Here is a 27593-nt window from a genome sequence, read left to right as displayed (position 1 = left end):
CAAGTCGTGAACTTTGGAGCTTGCTCCTGTTTTGTAGTTTCACTGCTGACAGTTGACACAGAAACTCCAGAGGTTTTCAGGAACTTGTCTGCATGATGATACCAGCTTCTTCAATAGTGATGTGATTGCGCAGAGGTGTTTGGGTGTATGTGTTGAATAAGATCAGGAGGGCTATTTTTAGGCATATTTACACTCTTGTATTTTGTGGGGAAAATGGATCAGTGCTCAGTGCTTTGTACCTTCCGCTAGGTAATGAATATCCGAAAAGTTCTAAATCGACTGGATAAGCCAGAGGGCCTTTACCCCAACTACCTGAATCCCAGCAGTGGCCAGTGGGGCCAGCGTAAGTAGCTGAAGTCTTTGGTACTATGACCTGTCTATCAAAGTGCTCTTTGCAGTTGTTAACTTCTTTCAGTCACTGTTACATGTTTTACATATATATATATATATGTGTGTGTGTATATTTATAAAGAACTTATATAACATATAGAAACTCACTTTGTATCTGAGGTTCTATAAAATGTGAAAAATACTACAAATATACAAATAATAATCTTACTTGCTGTATTTTAATACAGTTTTTCTGAGCTTTCAGTATGGCTTGTGGAAGCAGGAAAATGTATGAATATGTATAACTTTGGAAAGGAATTTGTGGACTACAGAAGTCTCTTATTCAAAAATCTAAAGTGCTCTCTGAACTAGCTGTGTAAGGAAACATTATCAGCTTGTCTGAATCAAATTCCACATTTTCAGAGTTGTGTGCCTCCACTGAAGGAAAAAAAAAAGTAGTAAGACAAGTCTTTCCAGTTAATACCAGCTGTGATTTCTGTTGAAGTTTAATGCCACCAACTGAGGAAGAAAACTAAACAGAAATGTGTCATGGCAATAATCCCCTTGGAATCAGTACTAAAGATACCAAAATTAGAAGGAAAAGTATATAAAATACTTGAATTACTTGAATTCCTTAGCCCCTTCCTGATGACTGAGCCTTTTCTCGTTGTTCATTGCTTTCTCTGATCGCCATGTCAAAAGCCTGCACAGTGTGCAGGATCATGATTCTAGAGACCTTACTGCTTTTTCTACTTTTCTGTTTAGGTTCAGTCTGCCACCATCCTATTCATGCAAGTCCATGTCTTTCTATTATTTTCTTCCTTACATTTTCCAGTGGAAATGTTGATCCTACAGCCATAGGCGCTGGGTTTGGTTAGAGACAATCTCAGCACCTGTGAGCCAGGTCCAGTTAACTCATTTCTTGGCTTCTGTTAGCCACAGAAGCAGCTTTTTGATGCTTCATGAGAGCAGATCTTTCTAGTGGCTGAGGCAGTTAGTGGCTCTGCCTTATATATTTTAAAGCAGTCAAAACACTTACTCTGCCTTATGGCCTCTGTTATTTCCATATTTCTAATATAATTGCACCTTAAGCACTCCTCATTCACACGAAATGCCAGTTTTTGTTGGTGTGCACAGAAAAATTTATAGCGTACATGAGCTTTGCTGTCCAACAGCATGCAGTGTTGACAAATAAATAGCTTCCTGTGCCTGTGAATGATGAGCACTGATGTTGATGCAGGTCTATCCCTGGCATGCTGAAGCAGCAGAGACAAGTTCCATCTTGTTGCATCTCTTCCATATCAGTTGCCTCCATTCACCAACACTGATCAACTAATTTTTTCCCCACAGAGAAGATCAGAATGTGAGACTTGAAAGATGTGTTATTTGGGATTGCTTTTCTAGGCTGTTTTCAGCTGATTACAACAGAAGGGAAAAACCAAACAACCAAGACCCTTAACTGGTACAAGACAGAAATATTTTCTCTTAAACATCAAGTGGGGAGGGAGGAATGGTTTCTGTACATTTCTTCTCCAGAAGTGCTGTAGCTGTGAAGGCCAGTGCTGGATGTCTGCCATTGTTCCTGTAAATTCATTTAGCCCTTGTTATTTTGACAGTAAACTGACAGTGATTTGCTGCAGCATGCGTCAATTGGATTTGTCTACTGCAATAATGTATATAATAACAGGGCTTATTATTGATGAAACTCTGCTTGTGCTATTTAGTTTGCAAATGTCAGAGGTTTCTATGGTAATTTATTTAGGAAACCGTAAAGGTCATTTAAATGCTGCTGTTCAAAGATCAGCCTTTGATCATAGGAAATGTTCTCATTGTTTTAAGAAACCTCTTTTCCTTTTGGATCATGAACATTTAATTAAAAAATGGTGTGGTCTTCCCAGAATTTCAATATGTCTCATTCAAAAGAGGATGGAGGGGAAAAGAAAGCCATTTGAAACCCAGGTTTGGTAGTAGAATATATTTGGTAGGCAAAGGGATAGGATACATTCAGAAAACTAAATTATTTTTTCCATGTCACAGGCTAGTGGAGGAAAAGGACACTGTTAATATAGTTTGAACAGACAAATATGTATCTTCTACATTTGCATGTCTTTGCAACCTGTCTGGAAGGTGCGAGGAGGCCTTCCAGGGAGAGAAGATACAAAGGAGTATAAAAATAAATTCTCTGTGTTCTTTTGAATTCCACCAACAGGGGCATAACTTTGAAGCTAAGATCAGAGTTAGGTGTCAGGAAGTGTGAGCTCAGTACCACTAAACCTTCTGCATTTCGCTTTATAAGTCTGGATCATCCCATGCAGGTTTTTTTTTTGCTTTTTTCATAGCCAGAATTTTGTGATATGACTCAGGGACTTCCTGTGTGATCTCTGTAATGACATTTCCATCCTGGATTTTTTGAGTGGAATTAGTAGATCCTTCCTTTGCTGTAATATTGACAGTTATAAATGAGTAGTCCTGGTAAAGCACATTGAAAATTTTTCACTGAAGACTCAATAAATGCCAAATCACTTAATTTTACCAGGCAGCACGAAGTTTCAAAAGCAAACCTCTAGCTACTGTTCTTAACTTAATGGAGCTTAGAAAAACACTTCACATGTATGTACAGTTGTAGTATTTCATGTATTATGGGGATCTAGGCTGAAATCATGAGAACCCATCAAAAATTTTGCCAAGAATCTTTTAGGTTCTTGGACAGCAAGTGGGTGCAATCTTGTACAAGCAGCTGAGAGCATCACTAAATTTCCTATCAGTGGTGCAACTGATGTCGAATGACTGGCTTGTGTGGTGTTAGTGTTTACAGAGTCATGTCCTAAATTGTGCAACTGAATAATCACAGCATCTGTAGTACCAGATCGTTTCACATACTAAGCATAGGGCAGAATAAAGCAGCATCACAGGAACCATCCTCTGTAGATGTGGTGAAGTCCTTTTTTTTTTCCTTCCAAACCACTGCTGAGTTCTGAGAGCAGTCAGATGTTCAGAAATGTTGTATTATTTTTAAACATATTGCTCAGCATTTTGAAATACCACTAAATAACATGAAATTCAACTCTGCAGTAAGGAGCTAAAAGCATTTTTTAATGACGTGACTTAAATGAAAAGTTAGTGACTAAAAGACCAATGCCTGCACATTAAGAAGGGAAAGCCTTTATCAAATCAGAGAGCACTTCCTACTTTTTTCCCTTTTTAGAATAAAGAAAAGAACTTAGTTTGACATGGTTTTGTATGGAATAGACTGCATGAATTAGAATTAACATGTATAAATTGCTTTTTTCTTTGCCGTGATCTCCTGTAGCACATTGTGGATATTAAATAACTATGGTGCTTTAGCTAGATTAAAAATATAGCAATAAAAGAAATAATTCTCTGTATATACCAGTAAAGTTTTTCCTGAGGTTCCAGCCTTATCTTTATTAAAGATGATGTAGAAATAGATCATTAAATACACTGTTTCAAACTGTAATTGTATTTTATTGTCCTGGCTGAAGATGAAATTGCTGTTCAATCTCTTTCTTCCCTGTTAAGATCATGTCTCCATTGGAGGGCTTGGGGATAGCTTTTATGAATATCTGCTCAAGGCATGGCTAATGTCAGACAAGACAGATGAAGATGGCAAGAAAATGTATTATGATGCTGTTCAGGTAAATAAGACATTTAAATCTTCCCTTCTATAATAATCCAATCTGTAATAATCCTAAAGAGACAGGCTCTGAGCACAATATGAGAGATTTATGTATTTGCCACCACAGGATGTTTTTTAAAGAATCAGTTTCTGTTTTAAAAAAAACTTCTTCAAATGGAAGTGCTAGAAGAATACAGATACTATGGGAAAGGGGAGAATTTTGAAGTATAACTATTTTTTTAACTGCAATATAGTCATCTGTCTCTGGATGAGACAAGTATAAAATAAGCAACAAAAAATGCATCTACAAGTAGCTCTCAGATAGACGTTCAACTCTTTTTCCTGAGTCTTCTCTAGGTATTTATTAGTCTTGTCCTTTTCCTTTATATCCAGGAGGGAATTCCTCTCTTGTGTTTCAATTCTCTCATGTGTGTCAGCCATGAAAAGTGTTTTGGCTGTGGTCCACACGTGGATCAATGTATTATGGTAGATAATTAGAAATTAAAATGGGGGGTTGTTTTACAATGACTTTTTGGTACAAGAGCATATATTTGCCAGCTTCTGCGAAACAGCCAAATTGGACACAAGAGAAAGTTTTATAAAATCAGAACTGTTCACACTTACATTTCTATATGGTATTTTATTTATGATCTTCCTGGTCTGCACTTCGTTTTGTTATTTATGGTATTTCTTTAATGTGCTGTTTTGGGAGAAATAATGGGTTTGTGACACCAGATTGAGACTTGGGAGGTATTCAGTTTAAATTCTTATTTACAGGCTTTCCTTCCAGTCCTGGGCAAATGACCTGTTTTCTCAGTTCTTTGCTTTCACATATATATAGATATATATTAAAAAAGAGAATAATATTCCTTCTTTTTTTCCCCATCCTTTCATCTGTTTTGACTGGAAGCTGTCTACAGCCAGGAATTTTATCTCTTATTAACTGTATCTACAGTGCCTCTGTAGACAAGGCTTTGAGATGCTAAGCAACATCTGCTTATTCTTTCATATATCTGGAAACACACTATCCCTAGGGAAGTCATAACTCTCCTTTTACTTCCCGTACACAAAAAGTGGTGGCATTAAAAAATACAACCATGATTGCTTATTGCAACCATCTTTGTTTTCATTAGAGAGGAAAGTCAAGTGTGAAGGTTTGAGGGAGGGTGTGATCCCTGGTGGTTATAAATTTGACAAGCAAGATATCCTCTGCTAAGGAAATCTTGCCTTTAATTTTGTAAGTGCAGATTTGGATGCAGTCAGCCTCATTTTCACTGCTAGCGTGGTTTCAACTTCAGAGCAAAAGGTGGATCTTAAATTAGGTTTGAGTGCATTTGAGGCTGTAACATAAGAACAGTGCTGTTGTAACAGCTCAGCCATTGGGTTGGCAGCCAAACTGAGAGAACAAAGTGTGTGAAATTATCAATTCATCTTACCATGGAAGACATTTTGAAGCACCTCAAAGCTGCTTCTAGCCTTCTATTTCCACTGGTTTAAAAACATCAGGTTTTTATTGAGGTCCCAGCAGGGAGCAGAAGTGGTGACAGCCCCCACACTACAGGACCAGTTCTCCCTGCTCAGGTTTCAGTTGGAGGAGCAGAATTGCCTGTTCAGCAGTGTTACCGAATGTGACAATATCAGTGACAGGGTCTGAGCTCTGCTGCATATGACTGTTTTAAAGTATCTATTTTCTTAATATTTTTTAGTAGTACTAGCTCTGAAGCAGTCCAGTCATCATGTCTGACGAAAGTGTTAGTGTTTGGGAGGACCTGACTAAAACAGATTTCCTTATGCTGCTGGTTGAATGCTATTTCCAGTGTTTTCTGATTGATGGCATTCCTGTTGTCTGTTTTCTGTACTGAGGTACATCTCTACCAAAGCTGGAAGTGTATGTGCAGCATTAGGGATTGCAGCTTGATGTTGTAAAGTAGCTTGTTCAGGAAGCAGCAGCAAAGTTTCAGCCTCACAGAAACTGCAGGATGGTTGGGCCTCACTGAGATGCCAGGTTTTTCATTGGAGTAACTATCCTGATTTGAAATCCATCCTGATACTGGCTTGATTGCTATCGATCCATTACTTATCTAAATTAAAGCTGATTTAAGTGTCTGCACAAGCTGCAGTCTTTCTTTATGACTAAGGCTGCACGGTTTGGGCATTCTGAGTCTGCTTTGTATTTTCTTAGAGAAATTTTCCCCAGTGCTCTCAGAATCTTTTTCAGACTTTGCCAAAGGGAACAGTATGATTATTCCTGGCCATTCAGTCCAGCACATACCCACCAAATTCTGAAAGAGTGATGTGAAGGTTTGATGCCTAATTCAATATCTTCTGCTATCCAAAAACCACAAATGAAAATATATAGTGAGTTATATAGTTCACTGTGAAAAGCTGAAATCTATTTAGATAGAGCTTAGGGGTTATTTTTCACATTGTTCTGTAAATCATATTAAAAAAAGGAATGCTTTCCTTTAGAATTTTTGTATCACCTATAGATTATATAATGGCTTAAGTTAAAAGCAATAACTAAGATGTCAGACTAGATTTAAAAACTGCTTCTGCTTGCCATGAGGATGCATATATGACTGAAGCCATTTGAAGAGTTTATTTCTAATGGGAAAAAGGACCAACATAGTCTTGTTTTGAATACCAGAGCATAGTATGAATGTATAAGGCCATCAGAGGGATTAATAAACTGTAGAATTCACACAAAAAGATGAGTGAATATATTTTTAATGTAAGTTATTTTTTCTCTTTTGAAAAGTAATACAAATCATGTCCTGCTTGACATAGTACGTGAAGTAAGAGATCTTCTTAAACTGTTTTCAATGGTGGATAGCATGCAACATTTAGTAACAGAACAAATGTGTATTCAGGTTTTATCTATATTTTGAGGATATAACTTCAATAGAATAATCTATCTCTCTTTGCCTGTATCCAGGACAGGAATCATCCCACTCTTCTCAGTTAACAAGCTGATCTCTGAGACACAATTGAGTAGGTTTAGAAGAGAACATGATAATTTAGAGCAAAAATGGACTTGTGGGTTCACTTATATCTAGTCTAGCAACAGCACTGTCACAAGCAACTACATCAAATCCTCCCCTCTTAAATGTGTCAGCCCTCATTTTCTAAGCTGAAAGGCAATTTTCCCTCTATTGCTCTAAATAGGTAGTCTCACACTTGGTGTCTGATGGTCAGGTATCTTTTCCAATTTTTCCCATTACATTTATTTACGGCCATTTCTGCAATCTTTCTGCATATTATATATACTTATTCTCTCTCTCTGATGCTGCCTTCATCCCTTCCTCAGTGTATTTCTAGAGAAGTAGCATATCAAGAGGCTGTAAAGAGAATGGTAACTCATCCCAGAAGAACTTCACAGGAAGAGGGAAGCACTTCCCAAGCAGCTCAGTTCAGTGTAGCCTTTGGTGGCGCTTTGGTTTTAGTGAGGTAAAGCAGCTGCTCTCTGCAGGTTTACCTGGAGTCAGGGTAACTAGTCCACTTTTAGACATTTAGATTGTTTACTCTTTCTTACTGGGTAACAGCTGCTCCCAAGATCCTAACAAAAAGACAAGTGATTTCTGCAGAACATAGCACATGGAAGTAGAAACAATGGAAGTGGCCAAAAGAAGAACACGTGTTGAGAAGCAGTGCCACAGCCACTCTGCCAGATTTCAACAGCATTCCACAAATTGCTGCTAGGCTGGGTTGCACAATTAAGCAATGCTGTAAATGCAGTAAAATTCTGTGGGTATCAAAATGGGAAAAAGTAATTTTTTGCCTCAGGATTTTGAGTATTCAGACAGAAAATACATAAAATTACTTTTTTGAGGATTTAATTTTTTTTTTTTGGCACATTGCTAACTTTGTAGACTAGCTTTGATATATACTCAGTTTGCACACTGCCACGGGAAGCTTTGATTTTGACTGGGGTATTTGGGGTATATTTAACTGTCAGCATTAAGTAGTGAATATTTTTCAGAGCACTTGCTTTCAGCCTTTCAGATAAATTAAACAAATCCGTGGAGACTCCTTTCTCATTGAAAGGAGAAGGAAAAGAAAGTGTTGTTAGCAAACTGAAAACATGATAAGCCTTTTTCATCTCTGGAGTTTCGTGAGGATCTGTTTAACTGAGGTGATAGTCTGCTGGCTGGTTTGTGCTGACTGCAGTCTCCATTAAGCTGCTTGAAGTGGTTTGCTTTGTGATCGTAGTGATCTTAAAAACTGCATAACTGATGTGGACAATGAGAGAACTGCAACAACTCAAATATAATGGTTTGTCATACTGGGTAAAGCTAAAAATGATTAATGACTTGAACGTTCAATACTTGAGCACTTCTTGGCATTGAAGAAAATACATGAAGGGGCAGGCAGGATGCTGCAATAGCAGCCCAGCTTAGAATGAAACAGTTGGTACTCAGCATTCCCACTACATACTTTGTTTTGGGGTTTTTTTTGGTGTAGGAGGCAGGAGGCAACTTAACTGAATGTAACTTAAATGTGCTCAATAAAGAGGCCATTTTGTCAGCTGTCATGTTTAAAATATTTATCATCCAGCTGCACTGGTGTTCTGCACATAGTGATAGTATGGCTGCATTATGTAGGAACACAAGATTCATTACACTTACCAGATGAGAACGTCCAGAGGACTTGCTGCTCCTTGTTAGTCTCTTCACTGTATTTCCCCTTTAGCAAGAATTTTAAAACTCTCTACAAGTGCTTACATAAAGAAAGCATAAAGGCTAAAGACAGGCTTCTGCAGATTTTTTTAATTGTTAATAATTTACTAATAACTGCACAATGTCTTAAGTTTTGGACCAGAGAAAGTATTTATTCAAATTTTAGTGTATTTATGGACTGTCAGGAGAAGCAGCAAGCTGTAATGTTGTTAGAAGTTTTTAAGGAGGATTTTAACTAAAAAAGTCTAGAGAAAAATTGTATGGTTTTTGCTCACGGCTTTGCTCTTGTCAGAGCAGCCATGTCCTTACTAGTCATGCTATTTTTCCTTCCTTTTCCGATAACAAAAAAAAATTGTCAGGACCAACAGATACTTATCCTAGAGTATTCAAAACATGCACAATGTAACATTTTGAGAGTGACTTGATTTGATTAATGCCACCACCATTAATACTGTTTTAAAAATATGGATAAATTTATCCTTCTGGTAACACACAGCATTTAGTACATTTAATGCTAGAGCACTGGTGTTTTGAGAGACACTAATAGATCTATAGAGGGGAAAAAATAGTGTTTTTTCAGACAAAAGTAAATTGTCAGCTTTCCCGTAACACTTATCTTTTTAGTGATCAGATGAATAGGTATCACAGTAGTTAAATGTTTGCCAATGATTCCATTTTAAAAATTTAGGTACCTCCATTATAAGCACTCATATTTCATTGCACATGTAAGCTTGTCTACATAACATGTCTAAAGTCCAAAAGCAGTAAGTGCTTTGGTGCTTTCAAAATGTTTCTTATATACTGTGTTTAAACAAATGAAAGTTCTTCTGTGTTCAGATTTCAGTTTTGATTTTTAAAGCTCAGTTTAGTCAGCAGTGGGGACCTCAGGATAAGACGCCAGTTTTCTTTGGCAGAAGTATTTAAATTATTTGTAACAAGGGCTTGAACTTCCTATTCCAGCAATAAACTTTTTGTAGTAAACTCATTGGAATTTTCAGTAAAGGATAAATTTGATTACTTGCAAAGGTTGAGACAGAAAAGTATCTATTGCGTTAGATCAACTCAACAGAGAAAATGTAAGGGAAGCAACAAAGTCACAAGAAAACAGACAATTTACTTAGAAACTCACAGAATGTAAACCCACAATAATCCTGACCTGCTGCTGTGTGCTGTTTCAAAGCAATAAAATGTTCTGGTGCAAGCTGTAAATATGAAAATAAATAAATAAGCAATTGACATTATACATCTTTGAATTATTGGAAATACTACATGGTAGAATTCTCTTTCATCCTCACTGTTGCTTCAAATCATCAAAATACTGTTTATGAAAATTCCTAGGGGAAGACAAATACATTAAAAGTTTGAACTGAGATAATTTATGGTGCTTTGTTACGAAGATGCCTGAAGAGTTGTAATTATCCCCAAAACTGACATTATAAACCCTTGAAATTTAGAAATAGAATAATATTTTTGAAGTTTCAAATTTATTAAGGTATGGAAATATGGAACTGTCTTGCAGGGCAGTTTTATCTCCAGCTACAGTGACATCTTGAGGTGGGAAATGAAACCACCTGGGTTTTGTTAAAAAAGCAGTAATCATTGAAATTCATTAATCATAATTAAGAAGATACTGTAAAAGGAGGGGTAAAATGCCTAAGAGCTAGAGGTAGCAGAACTGTGGGATCACATTGCAGTTTGAGGTTTGTAATTTGTTATCTCAGCTCCTTCAGCGGAGTTAACACTTCTGTGGCACATGTTTGTTTAGAATTGAGCAGCCTTGAGGAGCAGATCATTTTTCCTGAGAAGCCTCCACCTGTGCTCTGCAGGCAGCTCAGTTAGTGTTTTTGTTACCTGTCAGTGTAATCCACCAAGAGAACACCTGTAAAAATAAGCTTACTGATTAGTTTTTAACTCATTTGAACAGTGAGATGATTCAGTTCTGGGTCTTCTGTGTTTCCCTATAAACAATACATTTTAAACAACTCAAAGGGTAAACGAAGGCTTTTGCAATCACAAAATCAAGTCAGGGACGGATGGAGGGGGTGGCGAAGACATCATTTAAGCTGTGTGAAAAGCTTAAAGAAGTGAAGAACTGAATGGAGGAGAATGTTTTTTTATTAGGAGGGTCCAGTTCTGCTTAGTTTAGCAAGGGTAAGAACTGGCAGTATAATGTATAGGTTAAGGAACAGGCTAAGAAGCAGAGAACACAAAACATTGCCTTAACAAAGAGGGAGAGGGGGAGGAGATCAGGTTGGGAAAACTGAAGAGTTTCTCCTTTATGCTGTCAATAACAGAGATTACACAAATGTGTGTCTTGGGGTGACTTTATGATTTGTATCCCATATCGCTGCCCTATGCCCAGAAATTAATTTTGTGCTTTTCTATGCCTTTAAACTGAGCCTGAGAGGGGAGAGAGACAAAAAACCGAGCAAAACTTTCAAAGCAGTTTGCAGTTTGTTTCCATGTTTCAAGGGCACAGGTAAAACTCTCTCTGCGTTCAGCAGAGGCAGGAGCGGGAGGAAGCACCCTGCTTGCTTGCTTTCCAGCCAGCTTTCAGCTTTCCTTTTCTCTGGAGGGAGACAGAGAGTTGAACTTTTGTTTTCCTGGGACTTCGGTTTTTTTCCCTTCTTCTTTTTTGGACTATTTCAACATCAGAACACATCGGGACTTTTTCCACCGAGGTGGAGGCCCTGGAGGAGGGGGCCCCACCCCGTCCCAGCTCTGAGGAGGAGGAGAGAGGCTACCTACAGAAGGATCCTAAAATTTTCCCAGGTTTTTCTCTCCACAGAGAGAGGTTCTATTATTTAGCATTATTTTCCTTTTTCTGTGTGTTTGTTAAATAAATAGTTTTATCTCTTTCACTTTCCTTCGAGGAAAATTCATTTTTTCCCAAACCTGGTGGGGGAGGGGTGGTTGTAACCTGCTTTCTATCAGGGGATCTTTTCCTCCAAATTTGTCCAAACCGGCACAACGTGCAGTTTGCAATCCTGTAGTTGAAACAATTCCTAATGTCTCATTCACTGTGACAGATAGGCAAGGGCATAATTTTAACATGCAAACTCATGAGAAAGATGCCAGTAGTAATACAAGGAGCACTTGAGTAACAATTCAAACTGTAAAAGGGACTGTTAGCATTTCTAATTGAGTGCTCAAGCATTTATACAGTTGTTGCATCAAAGGAATAATTTCCCACAAGATGGAGAAAAAAGTAATTTGGCTGAAGGCTTTACTGCAGTGAGATCTGTAAGCAGAGCCTTAGGTAAAAGCTTAAAAAGAAAAATTGCCAGGAACTGTATCAGCCGTAAAAAGTTACTGTGGCTCTGAGAGTTTATGGGTACATGACATATTGTGTGCCATACCAGCTTTACATGTAGTAAATTTATTTCTTTAAATATCTGTAAAATGTTTATTTACCTTTAGTTTCCCTCTCCTTTTTCCACTACAGCCTCAAATCAGGTTGTCTCAAATTTTTTTGTTTCAGTTTTTTTTTTCCCACTCCCAGGTAGCATCTTCTATTGCTCCCTTTGGTAACATATATTTGTAGCCACTTTTTCTCTTTCCAGCCTTTTCTGTTGCACTGTCTCTCCACTCTACCTGATGGAAAGAAATAAATTACTATTTGAATTGCAGAAATACATTCTGGAATGAAATGAAATGAAATTTCCATTTATTTAAAAGAAAAAGTGTACCAGCTCCAAACAATTATGCCTCAGTGATGTATTTTCAACTAATCAAAGACCACATTCTTCTAGCTTTTTTGATTGTTTTCAGATACTGTATACTGGTTTATATTGAGGATATTAATTACAGTAAGAAGAAATAATAATCTCCATAGTGATAAATATCACAGACTTATAGAATGATTTGGGTTGGAAGGGATCTAAAAGATCATCTCATTCCATCCCCCTGCCATGGACAGGGAAAGCTTTCACTTGCTCAGAGCCCCATCCAATCTGACCTTGAACACTTCCAGGGATGGGGCATCCACAACTTCTCTGGGCTATGAATTCCAGTGACTCACCATCCTCACAGGAAGGAACTTTTTTCTAATATCTCATCTAAACCTATCCTCTTCCAGTTTGAAGCCATTCTCCCTTGTTCTGTCACTACATGCCCTTGTAGAAAGTCCCTCTCCATCTTTCTTGTAGTCTCCCTTTGGGTACTGGAAGGCCACAACTAGGTCACCCCAAAGCCTTCTCTTCTCCAGGATGAATCATCCCAATTCTGTCAGCCTTTCCTCATGGGAGAAGTGCTACCTCCCTCTACCTGATCTGAAAACAGTGCAGGAAGGAATTATTTGTAGTTGGGGAGCAAGTTGCAGTAGACCTGCAATTCAAATAAACGTGTCCCTTGAAATGAGTATGTAATTATATCAAAATAAAAATAAATTGATTTTAAGTACGAAATTCAGAATCAATTGTACCAGACAGAGCTTTTCACTTGGGTGGATCTTTGTCACCGTACTACATATTCTGTTTTACTCACTTGATTTCCCTGCCAGAACTACACCCAAAGCACTGCAGACAGCAAGTAGCATTTCCCTATGGGGACGTAACCCTTCCTTCCCATCCTGCTCTTAAACTTCAGGTTTCATGTCTAGGTACAAATGCTTAGTGACCTAGCATGCCATTAATAAAGACATACACATTGGTATAGGTATTATCTAGCACTCAGGGACCCAGGACTGTACAAAGCATGGCAAGGCAATCTGAGAGGCTGTAATATATCTAATAACTACCTCATAAAAGTAGCTTTAAATAAGGTGGTTATGTAATAAAATAACTTTTAATAGACATATGTACTAGTTCTTAATAGACCTCATTTATAAAACCGAGATGATTTGCTTTACTAAACACAAATACTTAAATTGGAAATATATTTTTATTTTGTGACGTTCTTGGTATCAATCAGCATCAATTTGTTAGTTTCTTAACACCAGTTTGTTAGAATAATTTTAAAACTCTTGGAAGTAATCTTTTTTTAGCCTGAACTCTAATCTTGAGCCAAAAGAGGGGAAAAAAACCTCACAAATACTAATTGATATCACAAAATCCATTTTTATACTACAAGAGTCAACTCTGATCTAGTTCAGATAGTTCAAAAGTGCATCATTGCTCTTATGTCTGTCAGATACAGTAATATTTGATTCTGTTTTTCAGCCATTACTTTCTAAAAAAAATGCAGTATAGGTAAATTTAGTTATCAATCTATTTTTATAGTTGTTTATTTTTTAAATAAATTCTGACCCAACAGCTAAGTGACCAGTAGAGTTATTGCCTATTTTCAGAACCGTTGTTTTGGTGAGATGGGAGATACCATGCTGAAAGGTTACATGAAATGTCATTAAAGTTTTTGCTTTCTGAACTTGGTTTTAGGTGGCTTGCTGTTAGAATGCCCAAACAGGTCTGAAAGCTATTTCCCACAGAATTATTGTGTCTTTTCTCACCTTTCCCCTTTCACATCTAATTCCTCTTTTTATAGGTTAAATTATGCAGGATTTTTAAAGCAGAATTTGTTTAAAGCACAGGAATTTTCATTATTTACTTCTGCTCTAAAATTTAAGTATGTTTTCCAGTAGGTACATAGTGCTAAAAACATACAATCAAGGAGGAAACAAGGGGTGGAGGAGTTTTCTGAGCTAATAGTGGCTCTGGATCTGGGCAGAAAACACCCTTACTAAGTGCTTTGCACGAATATTACTGGAAAACAAAGTATAGTTTTCAATGTAATGTTCTTGGCAGAAAAAAAATACTCATGTAAAAATTGTACAGTTATTCAGCTGATGCTTCTAATTTAGAGAGGATTTTTCATGCTTATAGGAACAACCTTTACAAATGCTTAAGTGGGGAGAAGTAACTACAATCACTACTTTCTCTGTATAAAACTTGTTTAAAAATCCTGGCATTTTTATTAATAGTTGTCTCTAGTGATATTTTTTAATGGTTCTTCTCTTGCATAATGCATGTTGAGTACTGGTTTTGGATCTTACAATTTTAGCAGAAGGACCAGAGCACTGATGGATAACTGAATGTATGACAGAGTTATTTATCTCCTCTCCGTTACCCTTTAAAGAATAATACCTTACTTTCTCTGTGGGCTTCTAATTAATGTGCTCTTCTGCATCTCCTCTGTTGTTTGAATTCTGTTCCTCCCACAAGGGAAGGCTGCCTTCCTGGATTTTGTAATTAGTGACCATACAGTGATAACATCACCAACTTCCAGTTCTCTCTGGATTTGTGTATTTTTATTCTGCTTAGGGTTTTTTTTACAGAGATCTCAGTGAGACCTTGCTCTTGATTGATAAGTAGAGGATTTCAGTCTGGGAGGGGAAACCCACTGGACTTTGGGAATGCCATCTAGACTCAGACGCCTCACATCATTCACTGCACGCACTGAGTCAAATGTTTTGAATATGAGTTATGACTGCATATAATTTACGTGAAGTTATATCAATAACCACCTCCTTTAAGTCAGAATTCAAATGGGAAATACAGAATCTGAAGTGATGGCTAATCACCATTGAAAGTTAAATTACCTGAAACTGCTCAATGTAGAAAGGGGAAAAACTAAAATAATTCAAAATTTGAAGTGTATTTTGTAGGTCTTTCCAACATTTTTGTAAAATGTACCCTGTAAACTGCTCAAAGTTGAAGCAAAATCAGTCATCTTTACTGATGTATGTTAATCTGCCTTGTTTTGGCTTCACTTTGAAGTTATGCTGACTCATATTATCCATTGCATTTTATGAGCAAAGGCAAGACAGAGCAAAAACAACCAACATAAAAGACAGCTTTGTCCTTTGCACTTAACCAAACGGACCTTTGGTTTGAAATCACGTCCCTTTGCAGGCCATAGAGACCCACCTCATCCGAAAGTCAAGCGGGGGCCTGACGTACATCGCCGAGTGGAAGGGCGGATTGCTGGAACACAAGATGGGACACCTCACTTGTTTTGCTGGAGGCATGTTTGCTCTGGGAGCAGACGGAGCACCCAGTGACAAGACAGGCCATCACATCGAGCTGGGTGCTGAAATTGCCAGGACTTGCCATGAATCCTATGATCGTACACGTGAGTTCCATATTGCAGACTTTGGCTGCGCAGCTTGCCTTCGCGAAGGCAGTCACTGGTACTTTTGCATAAAGCTGAATGAAAATTGTTGCATGGTGAGAGCTGTTCATCCTTTCTGAGCAAATGCTGCCTTGCTTTAAGAGTAACTTTTTAAATGGCTGCTCTGTTTTGTAAATAATTTCTGTGCACCTGTAGTAATTAACATGAAAGTTACATAATAGTAATTAACAAGCTTTTTTCACTATGCCAATTTCTGCATAGCTGAATACAAGTAAGAGTTGGAATCTGTTCATTTATGCATCAATATAGCTGTTGTTCGTGTTTTATGCACAAAAATATTTTACACTCAGTTCTGTTCATACAATGCTGCAAACAATAGAATTGCATGAAGAAAGTGGATTTCTGTGCAGGAAATTTCTTTAGATTTTATTGTCGTCTTATAGAAATAACCCTGGCAGCATTTCAGGTGCCAGCGTGTATTTTCCAGTTTGATATAGAAAAGTAAATATCCTCATCTTTTTAGCAAAATTTCACTTGTTGCTAGTTACATGAAGTCTTCCAGAATGGAAATGCTAGCATTGCCATTCAAACTGTAGCTGCCATTTAAAGCATTGGTGAAGAACAGCTCTCTCCTACTCCAAATTATTTATAAAATATTAAAAACAGGAGGTGCTGCAGGATCTTTCATAAATTACACGGTTTTGGGTATACGGCTTTGTGCCTCATAGAAGGCTAGTGTGATTTGGTAATTTTGTGGGTTTGATTTGGTATGTTACATGATTTGAAACCTTTTTTAATGCCTTTATTTTAGTCAGCGCTTTTATATTGTCTAGGCATGAAACTGGGACCAGAAGCCTTCAGATTTGATGGTGGTGTTGAGGCCATTGCTACAAGGCAAAATGAAAAATACTACATCCTACGACCAGAAGTCATAGAGACCTACATGTACATGTGGCGGCTCACTCACGATCCAAAGTACAGGCAGTGGGGATGGGAAGCTGTTGAGGTAATGTTCTATTGGACTTCTTGTTGTTAAATCCTAGTAATCTTGTTAAGTGAGCTATTGAATGATACCTGGATATTGTTCAGCAGTTGCAGAGTAAATATTTGTTTTAAATCAGTGATATCAATTCACATTTCCGGGGATTCTTTTGCTAAATAGATGAACTAACATCATTTTGACAAAATCAAATACTGCTGATATTGTATAATAGAAAAGTACCTTGTGATTTCTCCTTAAATACTTCTAGGATTAGGGATCACATTTGGGTGTACTGTCTAAGATGTTGAGTGTTGCTGCATGTGAATGGAAAGTGCAAACGTGTGTCAGATTTGAGCCTTGGATATGGAAATAAGTTTTATGAAATGTATTTTCAGTAATTGTATGAAGGTGATTTTAATTAAGGTAACAACGGCCAGGATGAAAGACTAGATAGTACCAAACGTTTAAAAACCATGTCACTTTTAAGAAGCATAGGTTGTTTGGACAAAACTCCCTAAATGATAGCAATCTCTTCTAGATCTGAATTTTTTTGTCCTGCTGGCCTTTCAGCTTCAACCAGTCATGCTGAACCGAGCTATTTGTGTTTGTCTGGCACAAGCCTTCCAAAAGGGCAGCTAGTCTGCACTGCGAAAAATTGGCTTGCCAAATCCATTGTTTCCCTTATTTCAGCAGTTAATCTACTCTTACTGTTAAGGTAGAGAGCCTTTAGATTTACCATGTTTCATCTTCCAGGTATGGGTCCTTATTACACTCCTCTGGAGTTCACTTGTGTCCTCCTCACACTGATGTTGCTCTTGCTAAATTATCTGGGATCTGATAGGAAGTACAGCAAGCTGAAGAACATTATTTTTCTGGCTCTGCATACTTAAGAAAAATGAAAAAAAAAAATCCAAACTCTCTGCAATATTTTGTTCACAGTGACCTCTCCTGTGCAGGGGTATTGCTTTCCAGGATTTCAAAAATGTCCTCTATGTCACTTTACCCAACACCTCTTGCTTCTAGAAGTGTATGATTACAACCTTCTTGAAGGGGCTTACACCAGTAGTTACAGAAGGCTGCTCTACTCAAAGGGTAGAACATGTAGACTTGGCGTCCTACAATTTCTCATCCCTAAGGGACCCTACTAGAGAGCTGTTACCCCATAAATGCAAATCCCTCCACGGCAACCAAGATCTGTAAATGTATTCAGTATTCACTGTGTAGATACTGATCGTATCAGAAATGTTGGGCAAATGCTGTTGAGCATTGTGGAAAAAAGGGTGTTTCAAGTTTTGTAATTAGATATCCTTGAGGAATTAAATTTAAAGCAAAATCTGCTTTCCAAAAAAGAATAGTAGTATTAACTATACTTATACTCTCAAACTTTTTGTCTGAATATTCATGATTGTTCCATACCTACAGTGAGCACTGTATTCAGCTAGGTAGAGTGTAGTTATTTAGGGCATTGTATTTCCCTCCCTCAAGTGTTGGCTCTGTGGTCCTGAAACAATGTGCTTCTGAGTTAATAATTCCGAAGCAATTGGGGTTTTAAAACCTCTAATTTAGAGAGCTGTTCCCTTACTTTCTTCTTTGCTAACACCACCCATAGGCACACATTTTACTGCTGGAATCTTCCCAGGCAGATTATAATTGGCATATTTACAATGGCTGTTTATGGAAGTCATCCCATCAGGCTTCAGCAATGCCAACTGTTCCTTCTCCAGGAGGTGTTTTTCCTGACTCATTGTTACTGCCCACACTGATAACATTGTTATAAACAATTGAAATGTTTTCCTTATTATTATTCTTTACCCTGTTGGTTCAGTTTGTTTGTTTCTTTCAAGTTGGTACACTTGTTTACCTTCTTCTCACTCCTCGCGTGTTCCTTGTTTAACATTCTTGTGGTTATTCTCAATCTGGCTCTAACACAGCCTGTGTGTGGGAGATGCAGCTCGTCCCATTCTGCCCAGGATTCTTCCACTGTCCTAATGTGCAGTTGGGTGCACTTACAGCTTTCCAGAAGTTATGCAGTCAATTGTAGCTTTAAAATAATTTTTCTTCCTGTTCTCTCCTGGTGTTTATAGCCATACAGCTCTACCTGATATAGTATTTTTTGTTACAGCACATATCATGCTACCTTACCATAACTATTTCATAAATTCTGTTCCCTCTTGCTCCTTGATGTTGCCCCAAAGAGCACATCACCCTTTCTGTCCTTGGGGAAGTTCCCAACCACTGAAGGTTGTTGGTTTAATTACCAGCACCTGTTGCACAAAAGGGAACCTGAGACTGAAACAAGAAAAAAGAGGAAACGAACAATCAGACCATTTGGGTTTTGTCCAAAAAAAGTTGTTCTTCAGGTGTTTTGTGTCCATTTGCAACTCATTACTCTGGCAATACGAACTCATTAGGTTTGTTTCCCAGTAGCCTTGTAGTAGAAAAGGAGGCTGTTTTAGAGTCATGACTTCTAAACTCTCTGACAAGTCTCTTAAGTCTTTCTCTAACTTTATAGGCCAAAAATATGCTATAGCCTGTCCTTTTTTGCTTTGTGAATTTGCTTTGCTGCTTTGAGTCCAAGATAATTTTGTATGTACTTCAGCAGCTGGAGAAAATGCAGTTATGACCACCAGCAATATCCACTGTTACTGAGTCAGAAAGGTTTTATCAGCTTAGCTCATGAAAGCCTCCCTTTCTGCATTATAAATGTGGCACATATTTTAAATTCGTAACACTTCCTTTGTTTTTCCCCTTTATGATAGTTTGAGTCTGTCAGCCAGTTTTCACTGTGCTTGATGTTTTCCATTACTGTAGCATAACTGATCCTAGCCACCCTCCTTTTCCGAGAACTACTAATTTAAAATGTGTTTGATTGTTTCTTCCTACCCACCACTACCCCCTGTCACTGTAAACATCACTGTACTCTGAAACTGCAGGAAAGGGCACAAAAGCCCATCACTGCCAGGATGGTTGACAACCTAGAGCCTTTTTATCTTACTAATCCTGCAGGTGGATGTCCTCTTACTTTAGTTAGGTGGAAAGTAGCTTTGAGGGATGAGATGCTTCATATTTGCATCGATACCACCAGAAAGCCAACATGGGGCAAGTTAACCCCTTAGTTTACATCATAGCAATGCCTTCAGGTACCTTTATGATGCCTCTGAACTCAAAGAAGGCTCTAAATACATTAGAGAATGGAAATGCAATTTGCTTTTATTTTACCTCACCCTGTTTAGAAAGCAGATATTTCCTTGCATAGCAGCCTTATCCTTCAAGTTCTGCTTCTGCTGTGCCTTGAAAAACATCATCTTTTGTTTGACATTGAAAATCCAGACACAGATGCAGCATTTTGAATTCATTGCAGTAGACAAGAGGGAAGGAATACCAGCCAGAAGAAATTACTTCTTTAAAGTTAAGTATATTTGTCATTTAGTAAAAGTGTCCAGGAAAATTAAAGAACCTAAGGACACATAAGAAAAGATAAATAGGCTATTATATTTTAAAGGATCTCTTCTGGAGAAAAATCCCTTTTAAATATACAATAGGCAGCTTACTCTCTAGTGAAAACTAAGGAGAGCCTAACATGCAAGCCAAATGTGTGCAGACAGCTACAGGGACTCCAGGAATATCAAGGACGTTTAGCATATCTACTCACAGCAAAACACGGATCTTAAAGAGTCTTTAGAGCAGGGGAAGGTGATGAATACCTCAGTAATTATTAGTGACTTTGCGTCCCATCTGCCATCAGAAAATACTTACTCTGCCTGGTTTAGATATATCCTCTGCCATGTTTTTCCTTGTGTGTTTTGAAATGCAGCATCTTTCCCTAAATAAAATCTACATACCTGTACTCACTTCAGTGGTATTTGTAGTAACTTCAGGAAGGGAGGAACTAGTTATCTCCTGGCTCTGTTGCGGGTTGGATAAAGCCCCAGGTATTTCTGCCTTAAAGTTGTTGCTCCAATACCATCTCCACAGCAAACACCCTGTTTCAAAGTAGTGTGGTCCTGAGTGAATGTAGTAATCCACCATCCTTACTGTCATTTTCATTGCCAGAAGTTATTTAGGGTTAAGTAGCATTTTCTGGATTTGTTTTTGAATAAAGAGTTGTTCTAAATATAATCATCTTAAATTCTCTCTACTCCTTCATTATACTGCATGATACCAGAGAGTTATTGGAAAACAGAATAAGAAAAATTAAGAGAGTAACAATACTTGTAGCCTTGTTAAATAGGTCAGTTATAAAGAAAAAAAGATTAATTAGTATTTTTAAATATAGTAGTGATAAGATATCCAGTACCAAGGTATTGGATAGCAGTGTATTTAAAGAAGTTATGGCTCATATATAGGCACGTGGGTACCACCTTTCTAATACAAACACCTGTCTAAGTTAAAGAAAAGCTACAAAGTTTATTGAATAGTCTCACTGTATATATCTTCTCCAGTTCCAGCATCTTTTTTACCCTTTTATATACACTCTTCATTGGATCTTTTTTCTCCTTCAAAAATATGTCTCCTTCAAAATATAGGACATTCCTGTGGGCAGAAAAGAAATTGTATTTTTAGGTGGCCCGTGTACTCCTTTTTATTGTGAAATAGGAATCAGTCATCTGTTTTACACCTTTTAACTGAATACAGAGTTTGGAAACTAGCTACAGAAAAACACATTGTTATTGTTACAGCTAAATTATGGCGTGTTAAGTCCTGGCTTTCTGTCTACTCCTGTGTAACAGACAAAGCTTTTTCAGAGAGGTAGCAAAGAAAAATATGACTGTTCCAAAAAAGAAATTCAGTCAGAGCCCAATTTCAGTGGTTTCCCATTGGAAAATTAAATAATTGCAAAGAGAAGCCATACAACTTACACAGAAAATGGAGAGTTGCCTTTCCTTTTTTTTGAGGGGACTTGCAGGAGGTAAGAAAAAGACTGATCTTTAGTATGGTGTACAATTATGTCACAATCATTTTAAGTACCAAAATATGACCAGGAAAGGTATAGGTAATACAATTTCCAAAGGCTGAGAGGTTGGGAGAGAAAGGCTATTGTTACTCCTATTAAAAAGAGGAAAAAGAGTATAAGTTAAAGTCCATATCTTTAAATGTCTTTAAATCCATGTCTTTAAATCCTTATATCCATATAGCTTTCCTTCTGAAAGCTGGTTTGTGTTCACTTTTTATTCACTTATTATTTTTCTTCGCTTCCTAAATGTAAAATTAGACAGGTGTGCCCATGTCTTTTTTTAAAGAGTTTTCTATCTAGAGCTTTACCAAGTTTTCATCTCTTTATCAAAAAAATTGTGGCAATTGTTTTTTGCTAATTTTATTATCAAAAAAAGAAAAACTGTCAAATTATTAATTTTATTAATCCCACTTGTTTGGGTGTTTTCTTCCCTGCTTCAGGCACTGGAAAAACACTGCAGAGTAGATGGTGGCTATTCTGGCATTAGAGATGTTTATAACAATCACGAAAGCCATGACGATGTGCAGCAAAGTTTCTTCCTTTCAGAGACGCTCAAGTAAGTTAAGAAAGTTGACTTTCATTAATGTGAAGTAGTTCTATGTATCATCCTTACAGATAAGTATTTATCATTACTACCCTTAGCACTCACATAACAAAATCTGAGTGAAATAGCAGAGCTCTTCTTAGGTGACAGGAGGCCAAATTGCCTTTTATTTTCTCCCAATCTGTGTCAATAAATTAAATTCCCTGACTTCTGGAAATTTTCTTTACTTCTTATAAAGGTACTTGATAGTTTTTGCCAAATTGCATCTCATATCTTTGATAGGATCTAATTATATGTGCCAGCACTAATCAAATTGACTAGACAGAGAACTTACCAGACTTATATTGCATACTTTTCATTTTAAAACTATAGAAAAAAAAGAAAAAAAATCAACTTCCATGGAAAGCTTGCAGGGTCTGTTAAGAGAGAAAACCAAAAGCTTTCATTATCTATCATCATCTTCATTAACGAGGTCAAAGTTTTGTCTTGATCTCTTCAGTTCTGGGTTGTTTTTTTTTTTTGCTGTGCAAGAAAAAATCAGTCATGCCATCTCAACAGGAAGTTTAATACTCAGGTAAATGAAATATGAATTATGTTTTCCTGAAAATAACTTCCCTGATGTGGTCTCATTTCCTGCTTTTTTTTTCTTGCCAGGTACCTGTACTTGCTGTTTTCTGAAGATGATCTTCTTCCATTTGAGCACTGGGTCTTCAACACAGAGGCTCATCCTTTCCCTGTTCTTCGCAAAGATGATGGGAATAAAGAAGAAAACCAGAAATAGATGAAGATTAATTTATACTTTTTTCATTCCTTTTGTTTCCAGGACTTGGGCACATGATTTGGTTTTAAATTCCTGAGTTAAATTTTTAAATCAAGTGTTTTGCAGTCTGTTTTCTTTAACAGTAAATATTTATGAATGGACCCAGTTAATTATGATAAAACCTCAATCTTCTAATTCAGATTAATAACTTCTTAGAAGTGAAATAGGATATCTTCCCAGATTCTGTTAGGCTGCAGTGTCATTTTGGCCTAAAAGAGCAGAGGGTCTGCATGTTACTAGTTTCCTGTTATGCTTTTAATTTGACTGCAAAATTCTTTTCTCCTCTGTGAGGAGATGTATGCTTTAAGCTGTAATATTTTGCCATGTTGCAAAAAGCCATATTGAATTAAGTATAAAGAGCTTTTTCCTTTTATTTTTTTCTTTTGTTTGTTTGTTTGTTGGTTTTTTGTTGTTCTATGTTAAGTTGTTTTGTGTGTCATCCAGGACAAATCTTGTGACTGTGACAGCCTCTTCTTATGCGGGTCTATCATTACTTGGTAAAGTATCTGATGTATTTCATTGTCAATGAAGTCTACATAGGGGTATTCTCATCTCATGCAGACACAACTCTGAAACTGCAGTATAAGTTGAAGTTAGATTAAGCTAGTTTCTATGGATTTAGCACATTAGTTAGCAGACCTTAGTTTTTCAGGTTTTGATTAGAATATTGTAATAGAAGAAATTGTTTCCTCCCTTTTCTAAGTGGTGTTATTCCTATGTCTTTAGTCAAGCTACTATGGAATAAAATAAGGTAGCCATTTCATATTAAGAAAGGGACTATTAACCTTCTTTATATATCTAGTCCAGTAGTTTTCATTTGGTTGGTTGGCAAAAAAATACTCAATGACATTTTCCTGGAAGCTGAGAATTATATCAGATACAATTTGTTGGTTTTTCTGTTACTTTTGTAAAGATTTAGGTGGGTTCAGACTTGACACCAGGCTTGATAGCTAATTGTCACAAAGCAGTTTAATGTATCTGTATGAATAAAGGTAGATGTTCAGATGCCTTGAAGAAAACCTGCCTCCTCAAAAAAGATAAGTCATTCAGAGAGGAAGTTATCCTGAATTGAACTAAAACTTTCTGACAACACTGTCTTGTTTAAAGTAACGGAAATGCAATGTGCTTAAAAAATATTCCCTAGAGGCCTGGCTTACTAAGAAAGGTAAGAGCTTTGCCAAAAATGTTTTGCTCTGTGGCATCACCAAAGGGAAAAAGAAATGAGGCATGATTAATTCCTGTTTCTACTTGGTTTGAAGTGGTTTACATGATTTTTGAGTCTACCTGTGTTTTCATTTAGTGATGGGATGACTTCCATACATTTCAGGTAGGAAACACCTGGCTTCCCATTCTGAGAAAGAACATATTCATTGATTGGACTGCAGTGAAACAAATCTGGTTCTGAATAGTGACCATCTTGAATGGTATTTAGTAAGATAGCTCACATGTCCAGCATTGCTAATCACAGCTGAGGGAACACATTTGTTTAGGCTTTACAGAGTTACCTTTTTTTTTTTTTAAATCTTCACTTTGTTTTCTATACTGATAGAAATATGAAGTGGACATTTTCTTAAGTAGAAGCCAAAAATAACTAATTACATTTTTATATATAGCAGCTGGAAGCTGACCCATAGAGTTTGCCCTTGAGTCAGTGAAGACAGCTCAGCCTGTCTGCCTTCCCTGCTGACAGAGGAGATGGCACATGCCACATGAGCTGCCAAAGACGTTGGTGTAGGGGGCAAGGCAAGGACCTGCTGATGCTCCAGCACAGGCTTGGCAGAGCTGAGCATTCCTAGATGGGAGTTACTGGGGCAGCCTGGTGAGCCTGGGCCACCCAGCACTGGGAGAATGGATAGAAATGGACTGGCAGGTAAAAGCCTGCTTACACAGAGCCAGCACAGCAGCTCACAACTTTTTGCTTTACTGGGATCTTTTTTATTATTTTCTTTTTTTAAATATGGATTCCCTTATGTTACAGCAGGTTTCTGAAATAAACCAAGCAAGGATGAAGTCTTGGCTCTCTCCTCTTTTCTAAACAGAAATTCTGCTGATTTTGATTCTCCAGAATTTGTAACATTGGAGGACTATACTTCCTTGTATTTCTTTATAAAAAGTATTTATAAGGGAGATTTTTTTTCCACCACAAGTTATAGCTGTGAATAAAACCAAGATTTTTTTTCTTTTTAACATGTAACAATAATTACTTTTCTCTCAGTTATGTTTATTGGGTCACCTGCTGCTGCTGCCTCCCACCTGCATGTGCTGCTTCAGACCTCATAACTGCAAAAACTCAGAAACAGTCTTTGAGAAGTGTGTTTTCTAAGCCACTTTCTACATGGTTTTCTTAAGCAAGGTTTGCTTACCCCCAGCTGTCTCTAGTGATCTTGCTGGGACATAGCGAGTTGAAGGGAAGAGTAGAGAACCAGACAGCTCTTCTCCATGTTTCAGAAAGCAGGCTCCAATCACACAGCTCTGTGTGTATTGGGTCTTATGGACTTAAATATGAGCATCATGGCTGTTTCCTTGTAATACAGACATTTCATATGAGTTTTTCTTAGTGTGGGAGTTAGGGTGATTTGAAAGAGCACAAATTTGATGTGACTGGTATTGGTATTCAGGTTGTATGTACAAACTGCACTATACTGTACTTTTTGTAAACTAATGTAAGTAGACAAGAAGATTGTACAACATGTAGATCTGCCAACTGTAAGAAAAAACTTTTCATAAACTGAGAATATATCAATTTTTCTTTTTTTTTTTTAAATAACCCCAAAACACCAAAGTTAGAGCAATCATTTTGGAACAGTCCATATTTACCACTGCTCATTAGATCAGCAAGATAACATGCATTTTAATTCTCATTCACTTAACTAACTTCATGGAAGTGGCTAGTGATGGTGACTTTGTGTTCCCAGTCATTTGTAAGTGCAAAAGAAATTGCTTATTTTTGGGGGGGGAGGGGAGAAGACAGGGATATGGACAGATTATCTTATTGCATAAAGACTGCCCACACTTCTTCCATTTCCTTGTAGCATAATAATGCATTTAAATCTGCATATGTTGAGTCCCACTTTAACTGGCACCAACATTGTTTCACAAGGAAAAAAAAGTTTTTGATTGTGAGATAAGTATTGCATATGTGTTAGTTATACACAAATTTTTGCAATGCCCAATGGCTCACTGTTTCTATGGTGACTTCATACATATCCATTTTTATCATGTATTTAAATTGGTTTTGATTTGTACATATTCCATTTAGTCTTTTCATCTTTATATAAATTGAAATTATGGAATACATAATAGATCAAGATGCTTAATTTTTAAGAACTTATATTTGTAAAAATTTCTCTATTGTGAATAAAGTCTTTTAATATATCTGTTCAACTGGTTATAGTTTTTCTTATATGTGTTGGAGAAGTAACTACAGGATTCTGCTGCATATTCTGGTTTGGCTGCTGTACTCACAAATTTTTGTCAGTACTCTCTGTACTTGTTAAGATGCTGTTCTTAATTAATGTCAGTGTATAGAATTTCTACCACTGAAATAAGTTTCTATGAATTTTTGTCAACAAAATTCAGCATATTAAATGTATTTTGGTAGAAAGTGAGCCTGCTAATGAAAAGAGAGAAGCTGGGAATTGGGAGGTGGCAGGCAATAAACAGTGAAGGTCGGTCACTACAATTCATGTTCTGCACAATACAAGTGGGCAAAGCTGAATGGCATTTAGGAGCAAACAGCTCAGTGGCGATGACAAGGCTGTCACAGTGTCCAGTGTTACATGACCATGTAATGAAATCCTGTTGTTAGCCCATGCGCCAGAGGAGAGGGAAACAGTTGTCATAGGAACTGTAACTATATTTTGTTTCAGAAGGACATTAAGATTTCCAATCTAAATATTGAAATAACAGCTACACCTCCTGGATAACCTTGTTTTCTCTGTTTAGTAGAAAGCCTCCTCCCAAGACAATACTGAAATAAACTGCTGTGGTTTTACAGAACAGTCTCAGTAGTATCAATTTCTGTCAAAGGACTTACTCATTAGACCTGCTTAAATAATTTTTGAGGGTAGCTGTGACATTTTGTCAGCAGTTGGGGTTGTGCAGCTGCACAATGCAGTCCTTGGGGCAGTCAGCAGACAGTGCCCTCCTGCACTGGCTCCAGGACTGGACAAAGTGCTACATACAAGGCAAACTTGAACTAATGCAAACCTTCCTGCAGACTGTGATGCAGAAGAGATGTAAATGCAAGCCTGGATTAGAATTTCAACCAATTCAGTCTCCTTAATTGGATGCTTGGTGTGGTTTGTTTTCTGCAGGGAAAAAGGGGACTAGGACTGAGTTGACAATTAGTCAAGACAAACAGGATTTACACCATTTGCATTGCCCTATGGCCTTGCTCTATCACAAGAGGAACTCAGTGCTCACGTGACAGCATCTGCTATGGAAACAGCCCTTCATCTGATCCGCCTTAATCTTGGGATTAGTCTGTCCTGGTTGATCTCAAATGCAGGAGGAGAGATTATACATCAAAAAGCAAACTGCCAAACCCAGGAAATGGTCACTGAGACTCAGAGTTCCACTC

At 37.3% G+C, this 27593-nt stretch overlaps 1 protein-coding gene across 1 annotated transcript in view; it reads left to right on the top strand.

Moving 5' to 3' along the window:
• The window catches only part of MAN1A1 (mannosidase alpha class 1A member 1), a 142990-nt gene extending 116598 nt beyond the window's left edge, over positions 1–26392 (top strand). The window contains exons 7-12 of the mRNA XM_032101574.1: positions 250–343; positions 3871–3986; positions 15492–15711; positions 16545–16717; positions 22088–22203; positions 22846–26392. Coding sequence (XP_031957465.1) covers positions 250–343; positions 3871–3986; positions 15492–15711; positions 16545–16717; positions 22088–22203; positions 22846–22972 — 846 coding nt within the window. The 3' untranslated portion in view covers positions 22973–26392. The remainder of the gene's footprint in view (positions 1–249; positions 344–3870; positions 3987–15491; positions 15712–16544; positions 16718–22087; positions 22204–22845) is intronic.
• The last annotated feature ends 1201 nt before the right edge of the window (positions 26393–27593 follow it).

The sequence above is a fragment of the Corvus moneduloides genome, chromosome 3 (assembly GCF_009650955.1).
Source record: "Corvus moneduloides isolate bCorMon1 chromosome 3, bCorMon1.pri, whole genome shotgun sequence".
Lineage (NCBI taxonomy): Eukaryota > Metazoa > Chordata > Aves > Passeriformes > Corvidae > Corvus > Corvus moneduloides.
This window is presented reverse-complemented; position numbering and strand designations above follow the sequence as displayed.